The following is a 22,539-nucleotide window of genomic DNA, read 5'->3' on the forward strand; positions in this document are numbered from 1 at the left end:
ATAAGTCAGAAGAGAGACACGAGGATCTGGTTCACTGATCAGAATTTCAGGAAGACAGTCCAGTACCCTGGAGAGCTCCCCACAGAGCCCATGTTTTGACAGCCTGGAAGTCTCAAACCCTATTAGCTGACAGCATCTAAATTTTCTCATGGGTTGCAGGATGAAAAACCTGTTATCACTGTACTGCATGAGTTTTAAATAACCTTTTCCATATTACAAGAATAGAAAATTAATAAAGAGGAACACGAAGAAAAAAGAAATCTTACCACACAGAGATAATCATTAAGTACATTCATTATTAACTGATGACAATGGCAAAACAAGATTTATGAATGGATCCTATTTATTTATTTGTTTGTTTGTTTATTGATTTATTTATTCCTAGCTTCTTTCATCAGCAATTCTTCAATTACTCCAGTTTAATGCATAAATTTTGTTAAATTAAATTTGAATACCTAAGATTATGTAATTAAATATATTCTGCTTCAGTTATAATTATGATTTGTGCCAAGCCTTTGTCCCTGGCATTGCAGAGGGTCAGGGAAGCACAATAGTGAAACAAATTGAATTGGCGTACCACAGCCTTGTTAAGTGTGTAGTTTTCCATATAATATCCGCCCTTTCAATTCTTGAGCTCCAGATGCATTTCCAACAGCCTACTAGACATACCTACATTTTAACATTCGACGGATACTTTAAACTCACCTTATGCAGAACTTATTTCATTCGTTTTTTGCTCAAATTGTTCCACATCTTTTTCTATGTTGGTTAAGTTCAACACCAGCCACCTCTAATCTTTGCTAAAACGAAGCAGGGGAGAAAGCATAGGGGGTTAGAAGAAACAAAGAAACAGTTATCCTATCTCATCTCACTAAATCTATGAATCTCAAAAAATTATCCTTAAATCAATTCACTCTTTTACCTATCCCTTACAATAACTGCTAAGTTTTGTTGCTGTCTGTGTCTCTGGAGTCTCTTTCCTCTTTGTTCAGGCTTTCACCCATTACTCACCTGTCCAGGTAGAGTGACCTCTTTATTTGCAGTATTTCCCCTTTTGAATTTAATTTTCATATCAGCACAATTTCTAAAGGCTGCATTTATTTTATAGCCTCTTGATGGTTCTCCTGTTTCTATTTAGGATAGTGGTTAAAGAGTGGTCTCCAGAGTCAAACTTAAGTGAATTAAAATCTGCACTTAACTGTTGTGTGACTGTGGACAATTTGCTTCTCTGTACCTCAGTCACTCCATCAGTTAAATTGGAATAAATATTATCTTCTTCATAAAGTTGTTAGGGAGATTAAATAAAATAACATGTAATGAACTTTTCCCACAGCTTGGCAGAGGACATTCAATAAATGTTACTATGGTTATTATTATTATTATTGAAATTTAAACTTCACTGCATTTTAGTAGACTCACAGTATTTTGGCAGCTCAGAATGGCAACTGCTTTTTTTTTGGAAAAAAAAAAATAAAACACCTTTCCAATCACGTGCTTCTTGTGTTTGCAGCTAATAAAAGACTCCATCTTTTTGGCTCCAGGGATGGGCAATGACCCAGTTTTTGTTGAACATAATATCTCATCTTGTTGCTTACAATACATGGTCCAGGTTAGGCATGTGACCAAAACCTAGCTCATCGAAATATTTCCTTGGGATTTATTCATTTATTTATTTATTTATTTATTTATTTATTTATTTACTTATTTACTTATTTATTTATTTATCTATCTATTTATTTATTTATTTATTTAGCTAGCTAGAATTCTAAGGGCAGGATTCTGGTTGAGGGAAGGAGGTAGAGGAGAAAAATTCCCTTTTATTAACTATTGGTTCCTATAATAATATGTAACCTTGCTGAAAGCTATATTTTCCACTAATAGAGATCATATGCAGAAGAAATTGAAAACACCAGAGAGAGCAGACACAAGATTAAGAAAGAGAGAGAGAAGATGGATGGAGGATTCTGGCACCTTTCTAGTCTTCATTTGCAGGCAACATCAGAGTAAGGATTTCTGCCCTTCCAAGGCTTATCTGGGTTGCAATCGTGACCCTTGCAGTCAAAAAAAAAAAAGTCTTGACTGATACCACTTGTCATTATAAGGGCTCTCACAGTAAGATCCAACCATATTTCTGTGCTTGTTTTTAACCTTAATATTAGGTTTTACTAAATTTGTTCTTATTCTTAGGATATGTAACACACTTTTTCACCTCTGTACATTTGTATTGTATCTTAGCTTTTTGTTAATGTCACTGTCTCTAGACTCTAAGCCCTCCAGCGTACTTTGTGGATATGTCTTATTAATGTTTGCATCTTGCCCTGAAGAATGTGTAGCACAGTTCTTCACATGCAGTACATATTTAACTTTGTTAAATGGATGAATATCCATTTAAAAATTTATATAAGGGGGGGCTCTGTGGCCTAGATGTGTTTCCAGGAACAGGAATATAAAAAAGAATAATGCCTTCCTACCTTCAAGGAGCTTGCAGTTGAATGTGGGATGTTAGGCATGTAATAATTGCCGTGAGAGAAAAATAAAGCATTTTTACACATATTATTTTGTCTGTATGATAAGTCTGTATGATAGTCTGTATGATAAGGCTGTGAGCATTCAGGAAACTCGCCCAATATCACTGAGCTAATAGAGACAGAGGCTGACAGCAACTGAGGTCCTCTGTCTTCCACTGTTCCTACCTCTGTTATTGTCTTTCACTTCCCGCTACCCTTTACTTTGTCCACATCTGAATTCTCAGTGGACAAATTAGCAGTGTGAAAAAGATAAGGTTTATCTTTCTTATCATTATTCATTCTCATTCTCTCTCTCCCCACTTCCCTCTTTCTCTCTCTACCCCCAACCCCTACTTCTCCCTCTCATATCCCCTTCTACCCTTACCAAATTTTGGTGATTTACTCTTCGAAAGCTTGTGTCATAAGCAAGGTATGTGGAGATGGAAATTGGAACCTAGCTCTTATGACTCTTAGTTGAGTGATTTTTTTGACTGCACACACACTTTTCATTTACTTGCTTTAAATTTCTGACTACCAAGACAGCAAAAATATCACCTGATGCAGCACACGCAAATTCTTCTGGGGTTGGAGTAGGGACATGATTTGACAAGCCTGAGGAAGGTGCTTGTGCTGAAGAATCCCAGCTCTAGGGAAGCTGTGCACATTGCAGGAGGCTGCTGAGAGTGTACTTTGGAACCAGGAAGGAAAAACGCTTTATGATGCATGGTCTTTCCACTGACAAAGCTTAACATCCTGCCCGCTGGTGAAGGAAAAATTTTAAAAGCCTCATATACATCTCACAAAGCAAGTAATGAAAGATAATTTGGAAATGTTAGTCAATAAATTGATAATGAGCACACTATATTTTAAAATGTATTATACAAGGAGTCAAAAGTTGTTATACACGCTTTTTACAATAAGTAACTGGGTTTAAAAGATGTGTTCAAGTTATATGTGGATGCTTAAGCTTTGGATAAAAAGGAATTTTAATAAATCATTTTGATTCAATTATTATGAAAACATTCATTTTTTTTTTTGGTGTTTCAGATCTATTTCCCTTTTCAGACCAATGAAAGCCAACTCTACAAGGTCACAGAATATCTTTCTTTGACCTGACTTGTCTGATTATTTGCATTTCTATCTCTGTATAATCAGTGTTAAAGATCTTCTAGCCCTTTTCCATGAGAGTAATAGCTAATAATTAGCACCCTATAGGTTTATAAATGTAGCATTTTTTAACATTCCCTGTGAATTTTCAATGATAACATTTGAGAATTACCTAATGTTTTAAATATTCTATTCAAATTTTCATATATTTTTCATTTTTGGTTCTGATTTTGGAAGAGAATTCAACGCTATTTCTGAGTACTGTTAATTATTAACATATCTAGATTGTATCAATCAGAGTAGACTAAAAGATGCTGGGGGCGGTGGTGGTGGACAACTGCAAATTACGGTGGCCTAACACAACAAAGGTTTATTTCTCCAGTTGAATATCCACATGCAAAAAGATGGATACAGACGCATACCTCACAGTATACCCCAAAATGAACTCAAAATAGATCATAGGCTTACATGTAAGAGCTAAACCTATAAAACTTCTAGAACAAAACAAAACAAAATCTCTGTGATCTTAGGTCAAGCAAAGAGCTGTTAGATATACAATCAGAAGCACATAATATTAAAAAAAGAAAAACTGGATTTCATTAAAGTTAAAAAACTTTTTCATTTCAAAAGTTTTTGGCTATTTTTTATAATAGCTCCAAATTGGAAACAATCCAACTATACATCAACTAGGGAACAGATAAACAGGATATATTCACACAATGAAGTACTATTCAGCAATTTAAAGAATTACTGACACATGGTACATATGGATGAACCTCAAAAACATTATGTAGGTTGAAAGAAGCCAGATCAAAAGACTATATATTGTATGAGCCCATTTATATGAAATGGCCAGAAAAGGCAAATCTATAGAGAAAGACAGATTGTCTGGGGTTGGGTATGGGAACAGGATTGACCAAAAATGGGCAGAATGACTATTTCTGGAGTGGTGGAAATATTCTCAAGACTGGATTGTGGAGATGATTGCACAACTCTAGTTTCTGCTTTTCATTTAAGGACCCAAAGTGACAGATATTCTACCCTAACACATATACTTCCATGATTACCACAGCCGGGGCAGGGAGGGGTATGTGCTTCTGCCTCTTAAAGATTTTCCTACCCCTCCATTTTTATTGTTAAAAAGCGAGTTACATGGCTGTGCCTAACTTCAAAGATGCAAATATGATTTTATTATGTGTCTGGAAGAGAGGAAAAGGAGAATTTTTGTGACCAATCCTAATGACTCTCACAGAATAATAATAATAATGGGTATGAGTTAATCTGACTGCAATTTTGCATTCATATGTTTACATAGAAAAAAAGCTTTTTAAACAATAAGCACCATTCACTTCTCTAATGTTTAAGGGATTAGAATATTTTCATGGGCCAAAATTACACCAGTAAATGGAAATTACAGGAAGGCATATTGTACACCTACGTAAGGGAGGATTTTCCAATTATTAGCATTTCTGAAATTGAAACGACTGACATGTTGAATTTAGGCTTGATGACCACTTCAAAAAAACGTGAACTTAGATCAAATCAATGTTCTCCAAAACTCATGTTCTACGATTAGGTTTTGGTGCACTGCAAATATACCTGTTTGCATAATGATTTTATCTATTTTTGGAATGCATCCACTTTTTTAAAAGTCAAAACTCTGTTCAATTAAGTGTGAAGGGCATTGAAGACTAATTTACAAGAAACTTAAAATTCAGAGAAAGTGAAACTTGAAAGGTAGCAGAGACGTTGAGGCTGTAGTAAGAAGACAGACTTAAAATTTGATTAAGACTATTAGACAGGAGTAGCAAAGGAGAGGAAGGGTATGACTACAATACTTAAAATATTTAATGATGAGAATAAAATATTTATTTGCCAAATCCTGAGATTAGAGGCAAAGGAACCCCTTTTGAAATATGAGCAAAGTGAGTTCAGGCCACAAAGGGAAATTTTGCAGAGAGAGAAAGCATGGTATTAACTACGCCTGTGAGACAAATACATAAAATAATTTAAAAAATGTTTTGACAAAGTTATAATCAAAGGTACCACATGTGGCTACTAAGAGGAGTTGGGTTGTATTTAAGCATAACTTAGAGACAAGTATATACTCTCACAGTTTGTCGCTTGGGACCCCTGTCAGCAGCAGAATATTGGCTGGTTTAGAGTCTGTCTGCCTTAGAATGAAAAAGTTCCATATTCCTGAGATAAACCACTTTGCACGGGATTATTCTCAGATTTCATTGCAATTAGGAAGGACTGCAAAGCAGATAAACAGAAAAACCTTTCATCGACAGGGAAAAAACGTCCAAAAATCTTCTATGTAAGTAGCTCCTGATCAGAAGGAATTTGGAGCTGGACAATAATCGCCGAACAAAATTTAATTCTGACATCCAAGATCTTCCTGCCCGCTGATGGAAATTCGAATAGCAGGCCTCAGGGTGAAGATAGAAGAAACGTACTTTATCTAAGGTTTTCTCCCCGGAAAGGAAATCGGCACTGCAAGACGTAGCGAGCAATATCCTATTTTTCAGAAGAATATGCACAGTGAAGACTGGACACGACGCTTTCCTTTATTGGACAAACAGGAGTAAGACACCTCACAGGCAGGACCGTAGCGTTCACTATTGTGTTAGCACCGGCGGCGGAAGGACTTAGTCTTATAGCGACGTTAAAGAGTCCTTCTTTGTTCAGCGCCGGTCTGAGACGCAGGACGCGGTGTTCTTCCGCGCTCGCGGTGCAGTCCCCGCCCCTCGCGGCCCTGGAGAGCTGCCATTCGGCCCTGGAGTGGCTCCGCGTTCCCAGAATGCACCGGCAGTCCGCGGGAAACCAAAATGGCGAAGGGCTGTAGCGAAGTCTGCTGTGTTTAAGGCTGGTGTAAGAACGTTCGCTCTTCCCCCCAACCCTCGTCCCCAGGACCTCGGTTTGTGCGTGTGTATGTGCGGGGTGCCCGGTGGGGCGGGTGCCCAGTAAGTGCTCGGACTCGCAGGGGAAGCGCCCACGGGGACGTGATTGGTTGTTTTTTCCTGTATGAAGCGGTTGGCACCACTGAAGTGACCGAATGAGGTGAGAGACCTTCGCCTGGGAACCAGGCTCTTCCGGAGGAGGTTGGGGGGTGGGGAGGAAGAAAGGAAGCAAGTATAAAAGGAAAAGATGGAGGATCGAGGTGGGGGTGGCGGCTGCAATATGTGTATGTGGGTGCCTTGCATTTATGTATATATTGAAAAGAATGGATGGAAAGGAGTAGTCAGTTGGGTATTAGGGAAAATAGAGACTAAAGGAGAGAGCTGGGCGTTGGAGAAGTAGGTTGGAGGAACAAGATGAAACGTTGAGACGGGGAAACTGTGTTTGGAGAGGCAGGAAGGAACCTGGGGGCGGGAGACGGTTGGAGGGGCAGGATGAACCTGGTGATGAAGCGGTGGGGGACCGAGGGGAGGCGCCGTTAGGAAATACAGGCTGAGGAAGATGTGGGGTGCAAAGTGAAGGGGCTGCCTGGGACTTTAGGGGGCGCAAAGGGAAGTAGCAGCTTGGAACGGAAGGTGGTGGAATTGTATGGAATTGGAGTATGGGGGTAGAGTAGAAGGGCAGGATGGAGTACGAGGAAAAGGGAATTAATAAGTGGAGCCTGGGAGCGAACCCTAAAATCTTAAAGGGGGGATGTGGAAGAGAAACTGTGAAACGGGGAGAGGTACCTTATATTTAGAGCGCACCGAATATTTGAGGCAGTCTTCTAATTAAATCTAACTCATATCCTTGCTCGGATCCGTAGATTTATATTATAATGTTCATTTTTTACAACTGCGGTAATTACGGTTTAAGAGATTTTAGCTAATTTGCCAAGATTATTTAACATATTTTGATAGTGCCAGAACTCTTAATTCTGACTGTGTTTTACAATCTGGTGTCCTTGATTGCTAGAATTTTTCTTTGGAAACAACTAGAGGGAACAGATGGATTTATCGGGGTGATTAGAAGAACATTGAGAGTTTATGAACAATGGGAAAAGGGATGTGGAATGTTATTTTGTTCTTTAAGGTGTTTGACCTTAAAGATAGAACCCATTTACTGATTCAAATATGAACACCCAAGTAGGCCTGTGTATAACATAAGAAAGCATGTGGGGTTAGTACAGAACTAGGAATATGTAAATAATGCCTGATTTAATTTGACTCCAGATGCTCCGGTAGTAGTAACTTTCTCCTTCAGATTGCTTCCATGTGACCTGCTTGTATACCTTACCTACAGACTGGTTTTATTTTCCATGTTTTTCATTCCCTCTTGAGAATTCCTTTTTTGGCAGTGATGGCAAAGACAGTGTATTTAAAAGTATTTGATGTGGGTAAAGTAAAATGTACTTAGATTCTAAAGTAACCTTTTCAAAGATTGAATATGCTTTAAATGGAGCCATTTTGACTTATAGCTTTAAGTAGGTGCTCAGTAGTTTTGGCAATAAAAGAGTTGATTTTAAATTTCTTAACATATCTATTCTTGATATTTGGAATGTTATTCTCACTGTAAGCATTTGCAGTGATAGTTTGAAATTTTTCGTTTTTGTCTTTTTAGGTTCTTAAATATAAAAATGTATAATTCACATTTTAAATTCGCTCACCTTCAGTTTTTTTTAAGTACTAAAAATATTCTAACAATTTGAATTAAGAGTGCACCTGTTTCCTGATACTGAGTATTCATATTAATAGGCATAAACGGAAATCTACCTACCTATCAGGATAAAAGCACACAATTTTAAAACTGGAAGTACAGAAATCAGCTGGTTAAACTTTTTTTCTAGATGAACAAAATATATTTAATAACTTTTAATTATGCCTGTCGTCTCAGAGCTCATTTTGGAAAGGGATTTTATTCTATGTATTCTGCTATGAGTGCTTTGATGTCATGGATTATAAATATACCTTTTCATTAGATCCTTGACTGAAAGGATAATTTTGATCTACTTATATTTCATTATAATCATTACATCTGACTTTAGGAAACTGGCAGTATAGTCATAATTTGCTTTAGTTTAAACTTCATGAATGCTGTTCCTTGGTTGATATTTTTATGCTTTTGTTTCCCCTGTTTTTCAGGATTTGTTTATTGCTTTATTATAACATCCTCAAGGAAATGTGGACGTTTCCTTGAGGATGTGTTTTATGTATTTCTGTAGTGCCGCCCAGTAGAAATTTCTGCACTGATGGCAGTGGTCTATCTATATTTGCTCTATCCAGTATGGTAGCTAGTAGCCACATGTGGATGTTGAACATTAGAAATGTAATCGGTGAATTGTGACCTGAATTTATAATTTAATTTAATTAAAACTAAAATTGAATGGCCATATTTTACTAGTGGCTACTGTATTGGACAGCACAGTATTAGGGGTCATTGCATCTATTTTTTAAAAATTGTCACATCCATTAACTGTGGAAACCCAGGAACCTAAGGGTAAGGAACTACGCTAGAACCAAGGGGATCAAAATTCACATTTTTAAGATGAAATATTCTTCATTTTTGCCACACGTAATGTCTTCTGTCATATTTGTTTTCATATAACATTACCAAAGAAAGATGAAGGTAGCAACTTCTCCGGTCTTTTTAAGATGTAGCATTCTACTTACTTTGTTGAAAAACAACAAATATTGATGTTAGGAAAGTTAGTTTACCTTGTTATTTTTACATATCAGTTTTTAAAAAATTGATTAAGGAAAATCAAAATATACAAAATGAACAGAAATAGTATAATGAACTTTTTTGTATTCATGTTTGTTTCATCTATGTGTCTACCTACTCGCCTGCTCCCCTTCATTGTTTTTATTATTTTTAAAGTTTTTTTGAGGTAAAATTTACATATGTTGAAATGCACAGATCTTAACTGTACACTTAAAAAAATAACTATGAGATAAAATGCACATGCTACTATTTATATGTACATAATTCACATGTACTCTTTTAAGGGACAATTTAGTGATTTTTAGTGTATACACAGTTATGCGACCATCATCTATATCTAACTTTAGAACATTTTCATCACCCCAAAATGGAAATCTGTATCCATTTGTAAATAAGCAATCTCTCTTCATTCCTCACTCCCACTACCTCTGGCAACCACTGATCTATTATTTATTTATATGTTGCTGATCCTGAACATTACATATAAATGGACTCATACAATTTGTGGCCATTTATTTCTGGCTTTCATTTACCATGTTTTCAAGGTACATTCATGTTGTAGCATGTATCTGTACTTCTGTTTATGGTCAAATATATTTCATTGTGCGGATATATTGCATTTCGTTTGTTCATTCATCAGTTGATGAACATTTGGGTTCTTCTCAGCTATATAAATAATGCTGCTGTGAACATTCATGTACAAGGTTTTACATTCGTCTAGGAGTGGAATTTCTGGGTCAGATGATGATCTCTATGTTTAACATTTTGAAGAACTGCCAACTGTTTTCCAAAGAGCTTGTACCCTTTTACAGTCTCACCAGCAACCATGAGGGTTCCAGTTTTTCCATATCCTTGCCATTATTTTTTTCTGTCTTTTTGGTTATAACCGTCCTGGTGGGTGTGCAGTGGTATCTCATTGTGATTTTGATTTGCATTACCCTCATGGCTAATGATGTTGAGCATCTTTTTCATGTAGTCATTGGCCTTTTGATACCTTCTTTGGAGAACTGTCTTCATACCTGTTTGCCCATTAAAAGATTGGATTATTTATTTTTTATTGTTGGGTTGGATACAAGTCCCTTATCGGATGTGTGATTTGTAATTATTTTCTTCAATTTTGTGGGTTGTATTCACTTGGTGGTGTTTGTTGAAGTACGAAAGTGTTAAATTTTTATGAAGTTCAGTTTGTCCTTTTTTTTTTTGGCTTATGCTTTTGATGTCGTAGCTAAGAAAATGTCGCCTAATTCCAGTATAGTTTTGACAAGTGGATATGCCTGAGTAATTTATACCTTTATGGTATAGAATATTTCTCTCTTTGTAGAAAGTTCATGTGTAGCCTATCTCAGCCATTTCCCTCTTCAACTACTGTTCTTTTTTTTTTTCACTTTAGTTTTGTTTAGAATGTCATATAAATGGAATTGTGCAATATGTGGGTCAGTTAAAAATTAAATTTGTTTCATAAAGCTAGAACTGTAGTTTTAGCTTGAAAATCCCATTCTGCAAGAGATTAGTGTACTAGTGGCTTAATAGCTTATGAAAATAGTTTTTATATTTTGAGTGGACAAAACTGAGTAGGGACTTAATGAGTAGGTACTTCCAAATGTGCCAAAGTGAGAATTTGAAAATTGGGAACAGGACAGTGTGAGGGATCCCTGTAATGTTGGATATATTGGTATCTTGATTGTTTTGATGTTAATATTTTGGTTGTGATAGTCTATAGTTTTCAAGGATGCTACCATTTGGGGAAACTGGGTAAAAATTACACAGACTCTATGATTTCTGAAAGCTGCATGTGAATCTACCATTATCTCAAAACGTTCAATTAAAAACTAAGTATTAAGGGAACAAAGTAGACTAAAGCAGGCATAGCAAGAACAAGTCTAATTTGTTTGCCTTTAGTCAGTCAGGTGCTAAAAACAAACTAAAGTTGAGCTTTGTTTTTCTCTACCCTTGTTATCGAAGTTTATTGCAGAAAAAGCTACAACTTTTTTGGTCGTGTGGGGAGTGTAAGCTAGTTGTCCACTGGAAAGTACTCAGTATACTCAGAAGATTTAGATCTGTGTTTAATTTGCAACAGCTTTAGTTTGTTTTTAACCTATAAAATAAAGAGGTGTTACCCACCTGTGTTATTCACAGGATTATTGAGAGGGTCAAGAAGGGAAATACAGGAGACACCACTTTATAAATTCTAGGCACAATATAATTGTATAGTATTGATTTACAAAATCTTTTCCTGGAAGAGTTGTTACATAAAACAAGAGAGTCATGTATTCCTATGATAAAGCCTGTCTGCTAAAAACACCCTGTACAGCCTTCCTCCCCATATAAGTATGTCTAACACCGAATTAATAATTTATTTTGCCCTTTTCATAATTATGATTTCAAACATGTTAACGAAACTGCCATATACTCTGTTGAGTAAAATATATTTAGAAGTGTTATTGAACCAAACATTAAATGTTTTGAAAACTATGTTTAGTGAAAGTCTGAAAAATACCAACCCTTGGTATTTTGGGATGTTTTATAAATTGCTGACCAGCTCTAAATATTCTAATTGACATTAGATAAGTACCAGAATCACCTGTAGAGCTAAAAAACCAAAAACCAAAATAAATAAGAGTTATTTATAACTCATACTATTGAGTTTCCAAAGCCCAGGTTTGGTGTGGGCTCTTATATATTTTTGTGTTTTAGAATTTTTCCCACTAGATTTTGTTCTGCAGCCAGAGTTCAAAAGTACTAAATTTTGTTTTAGGGGTCAAGATTAGAAACTTACCAGTTCTTATTAAATATTACTAGGAGCTGTACAAAGGAAAGACTAATAATAGAAATGTTTTTCATACTTGAAATAAAAAAGAAAAATATTTTAGTACTATTTCCATCACACTCATTTAAAATATTTTAAAATCAATGGTTAATAAAGTAGTTAATGGAACTTTGTAGTTTTGGAACCTTATGGACCATTCACTGTTTTATAAAATTGCATTTAGTTGTGAGAGAATTCTCCTTTCAGGGAAGTGTTTAAGCAGAGCCTGGATGATCATGTTACTTAGGGATAGTATAAGCAGGGATTTCATTCATTAGCTAAGAAGTAAATCACCTTTCCTATACTTGAAAAGATTTTTTTAAATTTAATTTTTATAATTAGTGCCCACTTGGCACCATACATAGTGTTATTACACTATTTTAACTATATTCCATATGCTGTACTTTACTTCCCCTTGACTGTTATGTAACTGCCAATTTAAACTTTTTGATCCCTACACCCTTTCACCCAGCCCTCAAACCCCCTCTTATCTGGCAACCATCAGTTCTCTGTATTTATGAGTCTGTGTCTTGTTTTGTTTATTTTATTTTTTAGATTCCACATATGGCATTTATCTTTTTGTCTGACTTATTTCATTTAGCATAATAACTTCTAGGTCCATCCATGTTGTCCAAGTTTCATTCTTTTTTTTTATGGCCAAGAAATACTCCATTGTACAAACATACCACATCTTTATCCAGTTGTCTACTGGTGGACATTTAGGTTGCTTTTATATCTTAGCTATTGTAAATAATGCTGCAGTGAACATAGGGATGCATATATCTTTGCAAATTAGTGTTTTGGATTTCTTCGGATATATACCCAGAAGTGGAATTGTCGGGTCAATTTGCAATCCCATCAACAGTGCAAGAGGGTTCCTTCCCTTTTCTCCCTATCTTGGCCAGCACTTGTTTGTTGGTTGAGTGAAGATAGCCATTCTGACAGGTGTGAGGTGAAATCTTATTGTGGTTTTAATTTGCATTTCTCTCCACGTACTTTCTAAAACTAAATAATATTTTAGATTATAATGAAAACAGTGGGCATTGTTTTTCCTTTAGGTTTGTTATGAGAATTGTCAAGGGTGATAGACTCCTTCCCAACGTCAGGTTTCTCCTGAATGTCCTTTTTTTCTATTTTTCTTTGTATTTCACAATCTTTTCTACTTTTGACAGTTGTCTAAATCCATCGCTTAGGTTTTTCTTTCTCAAAAACAGGCTAGAGAATATATTATCATTTTGTTTTGAGTTATATTGCAGCTCATTAGAGAGGAACAAACAAAAGTGGTTACTTGCAAGGATTTTTTAAAATTTAGAACATTCTTATAGTATTTCCTAGTGCAGTGATTCTCAAACATTTTGGTCTCAGGATCATTTACACTCTTAATTATTGAATACCCTGAGAACTTTTATATGGGTTATCTCTATCAATATTTATTACATTAGAATATAAAACAATTTAAAAACAAGAATATGTGTACATGCCATTAATTTTCAGAGCAAAATCATCACAGGTTTAGCCTCTGGAAAATTCCATTCTACATTTGGGGAAGAATGAGAGTGAAAAAGGCAAATAATGTCTTAATATTATTTTGAAACTAGGTATGACCTTGTAGGTCTCCAGGGACCATACCTTTGAGACCTGCTACTCTAGTCCGTTGTTTCTTTAGGCATTTCGAATTGTTTCATGCATTGCAAGGTGTTGAGTGTTCCTGTCCTCTTTTTGAGCATATCGTTTGCTGTTTCATAGAAAAAAATTGAGGCTCTCAGACATGAACTGCTTCTGTTTCCTATCTTCACATCTACCAGCTTAACTATAAATGTACCCTTCTTGACATCGGAAGAAATGCACCTTCTCTAATTCAAGGCTAGTCTTTCCCTTACTTTTAAGATTCTATTTCTCTGACTTGTGTTTTCAGTTATCTTTTGACACCTTCCTTTTGTATTAGAAACATGGTCAAGACTTTTCATATTTAAAAACACAGAAAAAGCCTTGTATCATCATCTAGATATATGTATCCTTCTCTGTATGTAGCCAAGCTCCTTGGAAAAATAATTTCAACTTCTTCAGCTGCCATTCAAAGTATTATTAATAAGAACATTATATATATATACACACACACACACACATATATATGTATATATGTATATATATACACCTACACTCATTGTAGAAAATTTAAAAAATGAAAACTTTAAAAAGTAATTTATGTCACCAGACAGCTAGCAAAAATGCTTTTGTCTAGTTTCATTGTTTTATTTCTAAGCATATTTTTCACTTATGGTAAACACTTTGAAATTTCCTTTAATGGATGTATTTGACGAAAAAGATCAGAGTACAGAAGAGGGAGGGTTTAAAATGAAAAGCTAACAGTCTTTGGGTCTCCTGAGTCCTGCTTTGAGAAAGAATCATTTTAGTTTTTATATGTTATATTCCTTTGTTCTGGCCATTACCTCCAAAATGCTATTTTTTTTTTTTTTAACACCTACAGCACCTGGTATTCCTAGGTGTCTCCCATCCAAATACTAACCAGGCCTGACCCTGCTTAGCTTCCAAGATCCGATGGGATTGGGCACATTCGTCGAAGTGGCATGGCCTTAGACTAATACTTTTACATTACTATTTGATTCATTCCAACTTTAAATGTATAGAGGCATTCTTGCTGTGATACAAAGATTCAGTTTACTTATTTATGCCCAACATCTCTTTTCCCCTTTCCAGTTTTTTGGGTTTTCTATTGGTTCAGTAACTTTACTACACTTAAACCTTTTTTCTTATTCCATCAACGCTAGACTTTATTTCTCCATTTGGTAAGGTGAGTTTTGTTAAAGACCCTGCTTTTAGCTTAGTTTCTCTTCTCCCGCCTCTCCATTTTTGTCATCTTTACTGTGCTTTTATATTTTTAAATTTGATAACATTCAATATTCTGTTCTTAACTACAATTATCTGTGCTTTGTTTATAGGCTGATTCCAAAGGTTGAAAATTAATAAACAACTTTTATGTTAATTTGACCAAGTAAATATTATTCTCTGCAGAACCATACAGTACTAGGATCATAGTTCCTTACTAGTAACATATTTTTACCTCTTAAAATTTTTAACACTTTTGTTTTTTCTACCTTTGTCTTAATCTGTAAAGTTTTTCCTAGTGTCTTATACTGTCTAGTTTGTTAAATCTTCCCTTTTCCTCAGACACCTCTCTCTGGGGGCCCTCTTTCCTTTTCTAATCCAGATTGGTTACTCTCTAGGCCTTTTTCATGGCTGCCATTTTGGGACTTCCTATGTTGGTCTCTGGGGTTGGAAGCCTGTTTCCTGCATCCCATGTTTTTTTATTTTTGGGAGGATACTTCCTCATTTTGCTAGAGCCAAATCCTCAAGTTCTTACTTAAGACCTTAAAGTTTATTTTATATGCCTTCACTTTTTAAAATGTGGTTTTGTTGATACAGGATTCTAGTTTGAACATTTTTCTTCATAATTTCGTGACATTGCTCCTATGTCTTCTAGAATCTAGTGTTGCTTTTAAGTCTGGTTCTAAGTCTTATTCTCATTCTTTTGTAGATAACTTGATTTTACTCTTTGGACACTTACAGGGTCTTCTTTTTTCAGTGTTATGCAATTTCATGTGAATTTGAGGTTTTTAAAAATCAGTACTTCAGAAGTACTCTTGTTTTGGAGATTCCTGTCTCCTTTCAGCCCTGGGAAAAGTGTTGGTAAAGATGTGGAAAAAAGGGAACCCTTGTGTAATGTTGATAGGATTGCAAATTGGTGCAGCTATTGTGGAAAACAGAATGGAGGTTCCTTAGAAAATTAAAAATAGAACTACATATGATTCAGCAATTCTAATTTTGCATATTTATCTAAAGAAAATGAAAACACTAACTCAAAAAGATATATGCACCTATGTTTATTGCAGCAGTATTTACAGTAGCCAAAATATGGAAACAAACTAGAAGTCCACTGATGAATAAATGGATAAAGAAAATGCAGGGGTGTGTGTGCCTGTGTGCGTGCGTGCGTGCGTGTGTGTGAGAGAGAGAGAGAACGCGCGCGCGTGCACGCGCGCAATGGAATATTATTCAGCCATAAACAGAAAGAAATCTTTCCATATATGACAGCATAGATGGATCTTTAGGTCATTATGATAAATGAAATAAATCAGACAGAGAAAGACACTGTATGATCTTACTTATAAGTGGATTCCAAAACAACAACAAAAACCAAGCTCATAGATACAGAAAACAGATAGTTGCCGTAGGTTGGGAGTGGGTGCTTGCAAAATGGATGAAAGGGGTCAAAAGATACAAACTTCCAGTTATAAAATAAGTCATGAGGATGTAATGTATAGCATTGTTTCTATAGTTAATAATGCTGTATTGCATATTTGAAACTTAAACTAAATCTTAAAAGTTCTCAGCACAAGAAAAAAAAATTATACCTGGTGATGGATGTAAACAATACTTATTATGGTGATGATTTTGCAATATATACAAATATACAATCATTATGTTATACACCTGAAACTAATATGTTATATGTCAATTATATCAATTAAAAAAATGTTACCTAGCAAAAATAAAAAGATGCTATAGAAATATATTTCTAAATGGGGAAAAATGTTCCTAATATGCTGTTAAATTAAAAATAAGGCATGTTGCAGAACAGTATGCAAAAAAGACCTGATTTTTATAAATGAAAATATACATGTGGATCAAAAAAAAAAAGTTTTCTCTTCTCCATTATCTCTGTTTTAAGGGCCTCTTTTATATTTCACATCTCCTCGATCAATCATCCTCTCCCACCCCAGTAATATGGGGACATTTTCATTGATTTATTTTTCCAGTTCAGTGAAAGTTAGTTCTTTAAAATTTCCAGAAGCTCATTCTTGGGCTTTTAGTGTCTCTTTTTAAATATCATGTTTTTATTTTATGTATGCCGTAGATCTTTGATTTTTTTCTATATTAATTGACTTTATTTTTGAAGTTGTTTTCTGTTCCCTGGATTATTTCCTTTGGAGTCTGTTTTCTTTGTCTTTTGTCTTTTGTTTTTTAATTTTTATTAAATCAGGAAGCAATATTTGCTTGGGTACTTGGTATGGTAGGCTTTAATTTAGAATGAAATGTGGGGAGCTAGCTCCTTTCTATTTCCCATGATGCCAGAATGTGAAAGGCTTTACTTTGGGACATCAGCACTCATTTAGCCTTAGTTTTCTGACACTTTTTTTGTGAGTTGAACCCTCATTTTGCTTCTTTCCCTCCCAGGACTATACTAATGATAGTTTAGATTTAGAGGAGACAGCCAGTTCTTGAGATGCTACTCAGGAATGTTTTTATCTCAGGAACATGGGGAAATAGATTTAAAAATAGTTCCTTCCCCACCCTCAGTAAGTGGGGAAAGGGGAGGAAATGAAAGGAAAGAGAACTAATGTTGTAGTGAGTTGCTATTATTAATGGAGATTTTCAGGAGCATTGGGCCAAGGTAGGGGGAAAAAAGATTGAGAACTACTTATTTATAAGGTAAATTCTAAACACGACAGTTAGAGAAAGCCCTTTATGGTTGTTTCTAGACAACTTCCATAGGAATAATGAGAAATAATGATTTATTGTGATTGGAATATACGTGGGAGTGGAACTGAGGATAGTTTGAGCAAGCATTTATATTTTGAAGAATTTTAGACTTTATTCTTTTGGCCAATATGTTTCCTAAACTTAAATAATTTTCTTGCCAACACTCTTTCTTGCCATATCTGAGTATCATCTCTATTATTATTTACTTGATACTTCCTTTATATTAACTTTAAATTAACTCATTTAGCTTTAAGCAATAACCATCAGTTTAAGATTAAACATCTTTAATATGCATTAAAATAATTACATGAAATGAAAAATGTCTTCTCCTGCCAAGGTACTTTTTATACCTCACCGAGAAACACTATATTTCATCCAATATAAGATGTTAATTTTAAGATGTACCTTTTGATGTATCACTAAGAAAAAGCCCTGATAATTAAGATGGAACACAATACTTATCATATAGAAGTTCCTTTTTATGCTGATTATCATTCTTGTATTAACATAAAAAGGAACAGCTTTTTCTCATTCTTCTGTAACTATAAAAAGGAAAGTATAAGTGAAATACATTGGGTTAAGGTATTTGTAGACCTGTTAAAAATCTGCTTTTGCATCACTTAAAAAATAACAGCTTTATCGAGCTATTTCATATGCCATTATAATTCATCATTTTAAAGTATATAGTTCACTGGGTTTAAAAAAAAAATCAATGTGTAATCATTACCACTATCTAATTTTAGAACATTTTATTACCTCAGAAAGAATACCCATACCATTTGACATTCACTTCCCATTCCCTCCTCCTCCTTCTCTAGTCCCTGAATACACTAATCTACTTCTGTATTTATATTTTGTCAATCTTGGGCCTTTCATATAAATGGAATTATACGATTTTTGGCCTTGTTTGTCTGGCTTCTTTCATTTTTTTTATGTTTTTAAGGTACATTCATGTTGTAACATGTATCTGTATTTCATTCCTGTTTATGGCCAAAATATATTTCATTGTATGGCTATCCCACATTTTGTTCATTCATTCATCAGTTAATGGACAGTTTTCACTTTTTTGTTATAATAAATAATGCTGCTATGAACATTCATGTACAGGGTTTATGTGACCATGTGTTTCTATTTCTCTTGGGTACATATTTAGGGGCGGAATTGCTGGATCAAATGATACCTGTATGTTTAACCATTTTGAGGAACTGCCAAACTGTTTTCCAAAGAGCCTCTACTCTTTCATAAACTCATCAGCAACTATTTCTCCACTTCTTTGCCATTACTTGTGTCTGTCTTTTTGATTATAACCATCCAGGAAGGTGTGCAGTAGTATCTCATTGGGGTTTTGATTTGCATTACTGTCATGGTTAATGATGTTGAGCATCTTTTCACTGCGGTTATTGACCTTTTTGTATACCTTCTTTGGAGAAACTGTCTTTGTGCCTTTTGCCCATTTAAAAAATTGGATTTTTTTTTTTATTGTTGAGTCGTAAATATTCTTTATATATTTTGGGTACAAGTCCATTATCAGATGTATGTTTTGTAATTATTTTCTCCAGTTCTGTGTTCTGTGGGTTGTCTTTTCACTTGGTGGTCCTTTGAAGCACAAGTTTTAAATTTTGATGTTCAGTTTATCTATTTTTCTGCTTGTGTTTTTGATATCTAAGAAAAACATCGCCTAACACAACGTCACAAAGATTTACTCCTATGCTTTTTAAAAAGCATTATATAGTTTAGCTCTTAGTCTGTGATCCATTTGGAGTTAATTTTTGCATATGATGTGAGGTAGGTGTCCATTATTTTACACGGGAATACCATTTTCCCAGAACCATTTGTTAAAAAGACACTTCTTTTCAACTGAATTGTTTTGAAAATCTTTTCAAAAGTAATTGACCATAAATTTAAGGATGTGATTCTGGATTCTTAATTTTATTTCATTGATTTATGTGTTCTTATGTCTACATCATAACATTTTGATTACTGTTGCTTTGTATTAAATTTTGAAATTGGGAAATGTGAGTCCTCCAATTTTGTTCTTTTTCAGTATTTGGATATTCTGGATTCCTTGCTTTTCTATGTAAATTTTAGAATCAGTCTATCAATTTCTACAAAAAAATACTCAGCCATGATTTTGATAGAGATTGCTTTGAATGTTGTAGATTGATTTGGGAAATACTGCCATCTTAATGTTAACATCAATGACGTGGGATGTCTTTCCAATCCTGCAGTGCAGGTCTTATTTAATCTCTTTCTGTGTTGTGTAGTTTTCATTGTACAAGCCTTACACCTTTTTGAAATTCCAAAATATTTTGTAATTTTTTGGTGCGATCATAAATGGAATTTTTAAATTTCATTTTCAGATTGTTCATTGAGAGTGTATAGAAAGATTATTCATTGCTAGTGTATACAAATGCAGTTGATTTTTTATATTAGCTTTGTATTATGCAACCTTGCTGATTTATTCTAATTGTTTGTGTATTCTGCATCACTTTTTGAGTTTTATAGCATATCTTCCCTCACAGTATCACTTTTTGTGCCATCTTTAGCATTGGTGACAGTATTTCTTAAAACTACTTCATTTAAGAAGATACATAAGAATTGGTGCTGGGCCCCTATGGCAGTTCTATAGTTAAATATAGCAGATCTACTCTTGATTCTCACTTTGGGAAGCCAACTGAACATGTCTAATTTATTATGTATCTCACCTTCTTCCACCACCATTTAGTTTCTGGGGGGATTATAGATGCCTTAATATTTTTCTCTTAATATTTTCTCCCTAGTGGCTGTTGATGCTGATATTCTGTGTTTTCATGCCGGTACTCCTACTGTATGCATATGCATTGGTATTAAGGAATCCTTTGCTACTGCTGCCTGGCCAGTTAGTGATTGATTATAAGATACTATGAGTTGTGACACAGATCTACATTTCTTGAAGTTAAAATGTGAAAATTATGTGTTCTTTAGGCACTAGGACCATTTGGAGTTCTTTAGGCAAAGGAATTAATGATTATAACAGATTCTCCTTACTGCACATTGAAAGTGCATTAAATAAGCATTGGGGTTGGTGGCAGGAAGGTCAGTTAGGAGTCTGGTAATCAGGCAAGTAAGGCAGTGGTTATAAGAGATATTTGAGAGGTGATCTTTAAGGAAGAATTAGCAGGATTATGTATTTGGAGGATTAGGGAAGAGAGAAGAATCAAGGATAACAAATTTCTAGATTGAGAGATGGTCAGATGGTAATAACATTAACTACTGTAGGGAATACTGGAGGAATAGGAGGAATTTGAAGAAAATGTCAGTTTTGTTAAGGGTGCTGGGAGAATCCAGATTGGATGTTTTATAGGCAATTGAAAATAAGGGTCTGAGGCTCACGAGATTAGAATGGGGCTGGAGATAATTTAAAAATTGTCATCAGATAAAAATTAGATGAAACATCAGGAGAACATGATTACTTAGGACAAGCAGAACACAGAACAAGAAGGGAGAGATCCCTAGGAACTTCAACATTTAAAATGTTGGCAGAAGAGGAAAGATCAGTACAGAAGTGGGAGAAGAGTCATTTACCAGTGACAGGTATCTCAGAAATGAAGGAAAGTGAATTTCAAGAAATAGTTCATGATCATAAATTATTATGCAAAGATTAGGAACAGTGAGAACTGAAATTAGAGCATTGTTTGGTACTTGGTCATATGGAGGTCTTTGATGTAGTTAACAGTAATCAGGACTCAATTTGCGGCAGATTAAATGGAGTGTGCTTTTTTAAGTTTATTCGTGAAAAGAATGAGAAAAATGGCAAAATAATTTGTAAGGACTTCTGTTGCTGTTTTTAATTTTATTTTGGTTATTGCATATTTGTTCCAAGGGAGAGTCGGAGATTTAAAATAAAGGAAAGGAGATAACTGGTAAAGTAAAATTCTTAATGTGAGATTTCTGATATTGAAGAGAAGAGCCGTAGCTTCCTTAGAGAAGTGAATTAGGTAGATGCTTTTGTGGATAGATTTAAGGAAAAAGGAATGAGGAGAAAGCTGAGGAATTTCATATTTGTAGTTTCTGTTTTCTCTAATACGTAACCTTAACCTTGTTGAGTGAAGTTGAGTGCCCCAGTAGACTTTCCACCAAGTTCCTTATTCTGAAGGTGTATATGTAGCAGAAATGATTATATTTTTTAAAAATTCTTTTTGCATTAATTATTTTGCACCTATGGTTAGTTATAGCACTAAGCTTTTTGAAAAAATATGTAATTACCGGTTTTCTACTGATATCAAATTCCCCGAGGAGGCTGAGTCTTAACCATTGAACTTTCAGTTTTTTGAGGAGTGTCTGGCATATATGCCACTGTTATTCCTTTGAGTTTTTTTTTTTTTTTTTAGAATTACAGTTCATAATATTAAGATGCTTTAATCATATAGAAACAAAATAAACTGATTTTCACTGAAAAGAGAGAGCATCATTTTCTCCTGTCCTTTCATTAGTTTAAGGTTCCTTCTTGGGTACTTGAATCCCTCTATTGACAGTCTGTGACTTTTCGATAGCAGTTCATGAATTCTCCATTAGACAGAGGAGTAATTTATGCAGTTCTGTTTAAGAGCTCTTAACCTTGTTCTGAAAACATTTAAAATAAATTTAAAAATAATCTCATAGTATGGTTTTGGATCTTAATGACATTATCTCTTATCATGAATTGACATCAACAAATATCTGTTGATTACCCATCTTGAACAGATGAACAAATAATTCATTTGCTTTTTTGTTCAACAAATATTGTTGAGGACCTTCTATATAGGGTAGTCTTGGGTGCTAGAGATAAAATGTTGAACAACAGAGACACTTTCACTGCCCTCGTGGAGTATGCAGTATGGAGGAGGGACAATATACATGTAAAACAAGTAAACACAC

At 34.7% G+C, this 22,539-nt stretch overlaps 1 protein-coding gene and 1 long non-coding RNA gene across 4 annotated transcripts in view; one reads left to right on the plus strand and one right to left on the minus strand.

Annotated features, from left to right (window-relative positions):
• Positions 1 to 6,228, minus strand: part of LOC107504772 — a 28,295-nt gene extending 22,067 nt beyond the window's left edge. Inside the window, exons 1-2 of the long non-coding RNA XR_001595532.2 lie at positions 6,074 to 6,228; positions 706 to 800 (exon numbers count right to left, since the gene is read on the minus strand). This is a non-coding gene — a long non-coding RNA (uncharacterized LOC107504772). The remainder of the gene's footprint in view (positions 1 to 705; positions 801 to 6,073) is intronic.
• Positions 6,229 to 6,402: 174 nt separating this feature from the next.
• The window catches only part of MTF2 (metal response element binding transcription factor 2), a 60,140-nt gene continuing 44,003 nt past the window's right edge, over positions 6,403 to 22,539 (plus strand). For 2 of the 3 annotated variants that reach the window (XM_016134253.2, XM_036236512.1), the window contains exon 1: positions 6,404 to 6,677. Coding sequence is in view for 1 of the 3 variants with exons in the window: in XM_016134250.2 (XP_015989736.1) it covers positions 6,673 to 6,677 (5 nt within the window). In the remaining 2 variants the exon portion in view is untranslated. Of the gene's footprint in view, positions 6,678 to 22,539 lie in introns of all 3 variants that reach the window. The other variant, XM_016134250.2, reaches the window with a different exon arrangement.

This window comes from Rousettus aegyptiacus, unplaced genomic scaffold, assembly GCF_014176215.1.
Source record: "Rousettus aegyptiacus isolate mRouAeg1 unplaced genomic scaffold, mRouAeg1.p scaffold_m13_p_1, whole genome shotgun sequence".
Lineage (NCBI taxonomy): Eukaryota > Metazoa > Chordata > Mammalia > Chiroptera > Pteropodidae > Rousettus > Rousettus aegyptiacus.